Source organism: Nicotiana sylvestris, chromosome 7 (genome assembly GCF_000393655.2).
Source record: "Nicotiana sylvestris chromosome 7, ASM39365v2, whole genome shotgun sequence".
NCBI lineage: Eukaryota > Viridiplantae > Streptophyta > Magnoliopsida > Solanales > Solanaceae > Nicotiana > Nicotiana sylvestris.
Window position 1 is genome coordinate 51953919 of NC_091063.1, and position 9187 is coordinate 51963105.

General features: G+C 41.0%; 1 protein-coding gene across 1 annotated transcript; it reads right to left on the reverse strand.

Moving 5' to 3' along the window:
- Window positions 1-588: 588 nt before the first annotated feature.
- On the reverse strand, window positions 589-2639 carry LOC138873122 (uncharacterized). Its single transcript, XM_070151560.1, has 2 exons — window positions 2315-2639; window positions 589-623 (listed from the first exon to the last, which is right to left on the reverse strand). The coding sequence occupies exons 1-2, from the start codon at window positions 2637-2639 to the stop codon at window positions 589-591; spliced, it is 360 nt and encodes a 119-aa protein (XP_070007661.1).
- Between the last annotated feature and the right edge of the window lie 6548 nt (window positions 2640-9187).

Here is a 9187-nt window from a genome sequence, read left to right on the forward strand (position 1 = left end):
GCCTCAGGCCAGCGGCTGCATTGAGACACACCGGATGCGGGACACATTGACATGGCGTAAATAATATTTTTGTATACATTAACAATATTATTTAATCGAATATGCGTATTACTTTTTTTAGTTCTCCATTTGTTTGATAGTTTCATAAAATAAAATTTAGTACAACACAAGTACTTAAACTTAACTTCTACTTCAATTAAAATAAAATTTAGCACAACACACAAGGAAAACATTACTACAGTACAAACACAATCACAAACACAAATATCGCAGGCCAACATAATAAAAATACATGAAATATGAAAAATATACTAAACACATACATGCCAATGTTTAGCCTCGGTTGCTATTTATTCTCCGCTCCAACCACTTAAATCGTTCTTCCAATTGTTCTTTTTCTTCTTCTACCTCTTTCAGTTTCGCCTTCACCTCCGCAAGTTTCAGTTTATATTTTTTTTTTGATCCTTTTGTGCTTCACAATTCCATTGTGTTTTCCATTTTTCTTCTCCCACCTCCTTCAGGTTCGCCCTCAAGTCTGCAATAATTCTATTGCTTTCTTTTTCATGTTCCAGTTGTCTTAAACACATATTATGAAGAAACTGGAGTTGTTCTCCATAACATTCCTGATAACATAGTTCATCAATCCATTCTTGAAAATCACAAATAGGTTCGCCGGGAACCTTGTAAAACTGGTTCATACAGTGCCAGTAGTGGCGTCCAACTTCACCACCTTCCCAACAATTTTGCATCAAGCATGTTTTTCCACAGTTGCACTTTGGTGGACGAAGAGGTTGAGCCATTTGTGTAATATTTGCTTTTAGTAAAAAAAAACCTTACCTTTAATAAAATATTTGCTTTTAGTAAATTTTGAGCACACAACATAACTACAATGAGCCCGTTATTTATAGGTGAGACAACATCCCACATAACGTACTATCTAATGGCGCTATACTTTGCGTGTTAAATATCATGATGTTGACAAGACAACTTTATATCAGCTGGTCGGCTTTTTCAGTTCGACAAGACAACACACACATAACGGACTATCTAATGGCGCTATACTTGCGTGTTAAATATCATGATGTTGGCAAGACAACTTTATGTCAGCTGGTCAGCTTTTTCAGTTCGACAAGACAACACACACATAATAAATATACAGATAATTTTATTAAATTATTATTTAAATAGGTAAAATGGGAAAGTACAAATAATAGTTAACAAGCATAATTTTATTTCATAAATCTTGCAACATAGATATAACAACTAATTATTACAACATCAACTCATGGGTAGTTAGGTACACTAGAAGAACACCCACCACGAGCTTGATTAGTTTTGCGACCCAAACCAGCTGAAGGACATTTACAACGGTCGTGTCCTGTTTGCGAGCTTATACCACATTTGCGTGCATAAACGGTGTCACTAACATCCATTTGGTTCTGTATACGTGTTCTCTTCTGCACCTGTCTTTTACGCAAATAGGACTTGTTACACACCATTTTAAATGGTTCCGGAGGCCAATAATGCTCAGCACCCACTGGCTGCAACTGACCACTATATGTGTTTAGGTACTTGGAAACACTATATTGTTGATCAACATAGTTGGTCTCCGCATAACCAACACGTTGAAAACACTTGATGGCATGTGAGCAAGGCATGTGGTAGATGGACCATTTCCCACAGGAGCATAACCTTACAGATTCATTTACAGTATGTATATTATTACCCCGATTATTATGGATAGCGGTGCGAACTTCAAAAACACCTCTTTCGTTATCATACTGCAAAAATGAATGCCAATGTGTTCGCTGTCTGTATTTCTCAAATCTCTTCATAGGCACTGGCATAAATTCAACACCCCTCTCCATCAATTCCGTTACAGCTGCAGACCGTTGAACAAACCTCTCCGCTATCTGCTTGAACGAAATCCGCACCATGGCTGTGACGGGAAATCCTCTTGCCGACTTCAATAACCCGTTGAAGGACTCTGACACGTTTGTAGTAAGAATTCCCCATCGTCTGCCACCATCCGCATGCAATGTCCACTTTTCAGGGTTATGTCGCATTAACCAATGATAGGCTGCCTCGTCTTCTTGCCTGATAGAATCCATATGCCTCCGGAATTTATGATGTTGGTGGTCTATTGCTGCCATCCTCATCAAATCATGTAGATCCTTGTTGGGATGTGCCTTCTGGAAATTGTCCTTAAAGTGCCTAACACAGTAACGGTGGTATGCATAAGGTTCTTTCCATGCAGGCAAGTTCTCCACAGAACTTAATATACCACCGTGCCGATCAGATATTAGACAAATACCTGAACGATGTTTGACAACGTGCTCTTTCATGTGGTTCAAAAACAACGTCCACGTCTCTGTGCTTTCATTGGCACAAATAGCAAAAGCTAGAGGAAATATCTGTCCATTAGCATCTACTGCCACAACTATCAATAGCTTGATATCGTACTTTCCACAGACATGAGTTCCGTCTATGGATATTACTGGCCGGTAATGCGAAAAACCATCAATTGCTGGCTTAAACGCCCAGAACACGTAATTGAATATGTACTCTGGTGTTCCCGAACTCTGCTCAAGCTTCCATTCAACAACTGTCCCGGGGTTAAAGTGCTGCAATGCGGCCATATACTTTGGCAAAGATGCAAATGACTTATCCCAATTACCGTAGACAATTTCAAACGCTCGTTTGCGCCCGAGAAATGCCTTTATTTTCGTAATGGTATGGCCATATTCCTGGTGGACCGATGTAATGCACTCTTTGATTGTATACCTTATGGACGCTTCGATATGTGGAATAAGTACAAGAGAAATCAAGTCAATATCCAAGTTGAAGTGATTCCCGTTGAATGTGTCCATTTCGCATGTGTGGGTGGGAATGTATTTACCCACTTTCCACATACCTGTCTTCTTCTTGGTCGCATGCAACATCCAATTACATGGCCAAAACCACCTGCGGCAAACAACCTTGTATACCATCGGACTTGACTCCCATACCTGCATCTCACGCCACTCTTTTACGTTGTGTATTTTACAAGCCCTGCTTAAGCGTGTTTTATCAGGAAAAAACATCCCCTTTGCAAGCACCGTTGTTCTAGACTCATCCCACATTGCTGTCCGAATTTCATCAAAATCCCTTGTTAGAGCTTCCACATCCGGCACGGTTGGCAAGTTATCAATGTAAGGAATCACCCTTGAATGAAACGACACTTCGGACTCATACACTCTTCGTCTAGGGGGTCTCTCTTCAAATCAGGTCCTTCCTCCTCATCCTGCTCATCACCATCCTCACGAAAAAAGGGTGGCTCGTCTCCGGATTCATCGGCATTGTTATCGTAATCACTATTCTGTTCCTCACTCTGTGCATCTGCCAGATCCCGATGTAATACGTCGTTTTCGGTCAATTGAGTGAGTACGGGTGGTTCAACTTGCTCGTTTTCACTGCACAACCAACAAAAATATAAGCTACTGAATTAATAAATGATTTCCATATTGCTATATCACTTCACTTACAAGTCGTAATGTGATGAAATTTCATGATGAACGTTTTCAATTAAGTGATGAATATCGGATGGGCCACTTGTAAAATCCATATCCGACCGGTACCCCCTATTAAATATATGAGCGTTAATACAAATTCAATACGCCAAAAATATACATAATTAACACAAATGAAAATTGAAGTTTACCACTTGTCTTGTGAATTATGGAAAGCAGGGTATAAATTATTTTCTCGCTGCTCATTCGCCGGTGGTGATAAGTTTAAATCAAGGAAAACTCTTTCATCCGAAACCTGTCCAGCAAAAACTGCTCCATAATAACCACCCGATGACTGGGGGTTATCTCTGCTATGCACAACCTCATTTTTTGGAACGTCTTCGACCTTCACGTACATCTCCAACATTGTGATTACAAGAAATTCCCGGCATTCATCCGGAGTCCTCAGAAAATCACTCAAAGTTTCATCATCGTTGATGTTAAACTCCGAGTAAAAAGCAATCCCTTGCGGAGTGATGGAATACGGATATCTTCCGGTTACTTTAAGTATTACTGAACGTTTTCTCACACTCAGTTTTTTGCATAACAACGATATCAATTTATCGTACTCTATTGTAAGTGGCAATTTAATATGACACTAAGCAGGTAAACTGTAGCCCACAGAGTTATTCTCCATCACAACCTCACCCCCCAATATAATGAAACTCTTACTCTACGCTCTTCAGACATAATGAAAAAATACTGGAGAATTTAAGAACAATAAATGTTTCAACAAGAGGTAACAAAATTTTTGAATGAATTTCTATACAATTCTAACCTCTTTATATAGGAAATGGCTAGCCGAGAATTTTTTTATATAGGTATAGCGCCCAAAAAGTTGGCACTATATGCTTTTGAATTATTGAAGTCACGAATTATTGGTGGGGCCAGGAAATCTATGTATAGCGCCATTATACCTGGCGCTATACATTAATGCTGTATATATAGCGCCAGATATTGTGGCGCTATACCTGGCCATGTCAGCTTTAACAGTATAGCGCCACAATACCTGGCGCTATACCTTAACGGTTCCGTTACTGTTAGTATATAGCGCCAGGTATTATGACGCTATATATAAATAGGTCATTTTGTTTTTTTATCACCTATTTGTGTAGTTTGAGTAAAAAAAACCACATTTTGGTTCCGGTACTTATTAATTCAACTAATTCAAATTCATACAGTATATACCACATTTAAAGAAGAAAACACTCTCTATAAGCATTGGCGAAATAAGAATTTTCATGATAGAGAATCAAAATATAGTATAAAAGAATACTACTCCGCAAGTTTTATCTGATTCCTTTGTATAATCAATCTTACCGCCAATGTGGCAAAGTATTTCGTGCTAATCTACTTTTGGTTATCTGTTTTGAGATACGATTAATTTGAATTTATATCGAGAAAATGTTAGGACCCGGTGGCACTAAACACTACTGCACAGCGGAATAAAATAAATGATCAACGAAACCAAAAATAAATGACACAATATTTAACGTGGTTCACCTAAAACGTTTAGGCTACGTCCACAAATCCGACACCAACTTCCACTAAAACATTTAGCAGGCATACAAAGAGAGACTTCCCCAATAATTTGGAGGTACAACAATTCCTGAGCTCTACCCAAAATAGTGGCGCACACAAAAGTGTTTCCCGAAAAATACCCGACTAGTATTTCTACTCACTATTTTGTCACTCCCCTGTTAGGAAACATTCCTAAAGGAACTACATCTCTCTCCCTCTCAAACTCTTTCTTCTTGAGTTTTGATATATTTTTTTTTGGTGTGTTATACAATGAAATGGAAGGGGGTATTTATAGTTTTGAGATAGGGACTGGAAGGGGGTATTTATAGTTTTGAGATAGGGACCAAAAGTGCAAATCTCACCTACCAAGAAGGATCAATTTGCAATATTCCCATCTCACCTACCACTCATTGCATCATTGCTTATCTCACTAAGGAGAGTTGCATCATTGCTTACCTCTCCCATACATCACCATAATTGTTGGAAAAACTAACAATTCTCCCCCTTCCAACTATATGGTGGATCCACTATCCCTGCAGCTTCTCTACAGAACTCAAACTTCCCTTTCGGTAAAGTCTTGGTCAACATGTCCGATCCATTTTCGTCTGTATGGATCTTTTCAAGCCGCAACATCCTCTTCTCCAACACATCCCTGATCCAATTATATCTCACATCAATATGTTTGGATCTGGAATGGAATGAGGCATTCTTCGCAAGGTGGATAGCACTTTGACTATCACAAAATAACTGATAACCGTCTTGCGAAAATCCAAGTTCAGTTAAGAACTTCTTCATCCATATCAATTCTTTGCAAGCCTCCGTTGCTGCGATGAATTCAGCTTCAGTAGTTGATAATGCAACACATTTTTGCAACTTTGATTGCCATGACACAGCTCCCCCTGAAAAGTTAATCAAGTATCCTGAAGTTGATTTTCTAGAATCAACATCTCCGGCCATATCTGCATCAGTATAGCCAACCAACACAGGGTTGTCTTCTCCAAAACATAAGCATAGTTTGGAGGTTCCTCGAAGATACCTGAGAATCCACTTAACAGCATCCCAATGTTCCTTTCCTGGATTAGAAAGAAATCTACTTACCACTCCTACAGCGTGAGCGATATCTGGCCGTGTACAAACCATGGCATACATCAAACTTCCTACTGCTGAAGCATATGGAATCCGCTCCATCTTTCTTCTCTCATCATCTGTTGACGGGCTTTGCTTGGTGCTCAATCTAAAGTGGTTAGCAAGAGGACAGCTAACTGCTTTAGTTTTCTCCATGTTGAACCGTTGAAGTACCTTCTCGATGTACTTCTCCTGAGACAACCATAACTTCTTGGCTTCTCGGTCTCGCATAATCCTCATCCCAAGGATCTGTTTTGCTGGCCCCAAGTCTTTCATGGCGAAGAACTTGCTTAGCTGTTCTTTTAAGCTATTAATTCTGGAAACATTCCGGCCAACAATCAACATATCATCCACATAGAGCAATAGGATGATGAAATCATCGTCAGAAAACTTCTGAGCGAACACACAATGGTCTGAAGTTGTCTTCTTGTAGCCGTGTTGCCCCATCACCGACTCGAACTTCTTGTACCACTGCCTTGGTGCCTGTTTTAAGCCATAGAGGCTTTTCCTCAATCTACAAACGCAGTCCTCTTTCCCCTTTTGCTGGAAACCGTCTGGTTGCTCCATGTATATCTCCTCTTCCAAATCACCATGTAGGAAGGCGGTTTTTACATCCATCTGCTCAACCTCCAGGTTGAGGCTTGCTGCTAATCCCAGCACCGTGCGTATTGAGGTCATTTTCACAACTGGTGAGAATATTTCATCAAAGTCAATGCCTTTCCTTTGATTGAAACCTTTGACGACCAATCTTGCTTTGAATCTCGGAAGGGAATTGTGTTCATCATGCTTCATCTTGAACACCCACTTATTCTTCAAAGCTCTCTTGCCTTTCAGCAACTTCACCAGCTCAAACGTCTTGTTCTCATGCAAGGATTTCATCTCGTCTTGCATGGTTTCTATCCACTTCTCCTTATGTTCATCATCAATAGCTTCTTCAAAGCTGTCGGGTTCTCCCCCGTCAGTGAGTAACACATACTCATGTGGAGAATATCTGGTAGACTGTTGCACAACTCTTCCAGATCTTGTGTGATAAGGAGGGTTATTGAGGATTGGTGGTTGAGGTTGATCCTCCTCGTCTGCATCATCATCACCATTGTCCTCGTTACCTTCAGTATCTGCTGGTTCATCTTCATTAGGAAGATCAGGGGCTTCAGGTTGATTATCCTGAACATCATCTCCAACTTGTCTCGGCACCACTGTTGGAGGCAACTCAAACTCAGCAGAATCATCAGTGGACTTCTCTACTTTGTCAATGTCTTCAATTGTTTGGTCCTCAACGAACACGACATCTCGACTCCTGACGAGCTTCTTCTGCACCGGATCATAGAACTTATAGCCAAGCATGTCTTGACCATAGCCGATGAATACACACTCCCTTGTCTTGACATCAAGTTTGCTCCTTTCATCTTTCGGAACATGGACATAGGCTTTGCAGCCAAATACCCGTAATTGATCATAAGAGATATCTCTTCCTGACCAAATCTTTTCTGGAGCCTCGTACTGAAGAGGGACACAGGGTGAATGGTTCAGCACATAGGCTGCTGTAACTAGAGCTTCACCCCAGAAAGCCTTTGGTAACTTTGAATGAGAGAGTAAACATCTGGTTCTCTCGATCAAAGTTCTGTTCATCCTCTCAGCCAAGCCATTCAACTGGGGAGTTTTAGGAGGTGTGAACTGATGTCGAATACCATGCTCTTTACAGTAAGCATCAAATTGACCCTGGTATTCACCGCCATTGTCTGTCCGGATGCACTTCAACTTCTTACCAGTCTCTCTTTCCACCAAGGTCAGAAACTGTTTGAAAACTTGAAACACTTGATCCTTGGTCTTCAGCGTGTATACCCATGTCTTTCGTGAATGATCATCAATAAAGGTCACGAAATATCGGGCACCACCGAGGGACTTCTTGAAAGGCCCACATACATCTGAGTGTACCAGATCCAACACATTTTGCCTTCTGGAAGGAGGGAATCTTTTGAACGAAACTCTGTTTTGTTTCCCAGCTAAACAGTCAGCACACTTCTTCAACTGGATCTGGTTTAGACCTGGTAAGGCGTTCTTCTTTACCAAACGCGCCATTGACTTCTCACTCATGTGGCCAAGACGTCTATGCCACAACTTGATATTGCTATCATTCTCCGCAACATTTATAACTTGTTGGGAGATGCTCGCCTGGGTCACGTACAACTTTGACTGCTTCATGCCCCGCGCCACCACCAATGAGCCCTTCGTGAGCTTCCATTGGCCATTATGGAAGGTATTGCAGTAACCTTCCTCATCGAGCTTGTCTACGGAGATCAGATTCAGGCGCATATCTGGAACATGCCTGACATCTCTTAAAAGTAGCTTCATCCCATTCATGGTCTCTAGGCAAACATCACCTTTGCCTACAACTGTTGAGAAATTGGCATTTCCCATCTTTACACGACCAAAGTCTCCAGGTGTGTAAGATGAGAAGAGTTCTCTCCGTGGCGTCGCATGAATGGTAGCCCCACTATCAATCACCCAGGTCATCTCTTGGGTTGTCAGATTGATAATGTCGTCATCGTAGACAACGTTGAACTCACCAAAGGAGTTCGTTTCATCATCACTGCTTTCTTCGGGCTTCACCTTTTTGCCTTTGTTCTTCTTCTGGTCATTCTGGAACTGTCGGCAAAATCTTTTGATATGCCCCTTCTTTTTGCAGTAATGGCACTCAACATTTGCAAATTTGTTGGATTTACCTCTGCTCTTATCTCTGTTACTCTGGCTCTTATTTTGACTTCTCCCCCTGGTCGTAACAGCCAACACCTCTGACTGTGAAGAAGATGTTCCTTGTGATCGGCGTCTCATTTCTTCATTCAGAATGCCACTCTTGACTGTCTCCATGTTTACCACACCGTTGGGTGCAGAATTGGTGATTGAAACCTTCAAGGTTTCCCATGACTCTGGGAGTGTTGCCAGCACCATAAGAGCAAGTACCTCGTCATCGAACTTTATGCCCATTCCCGACA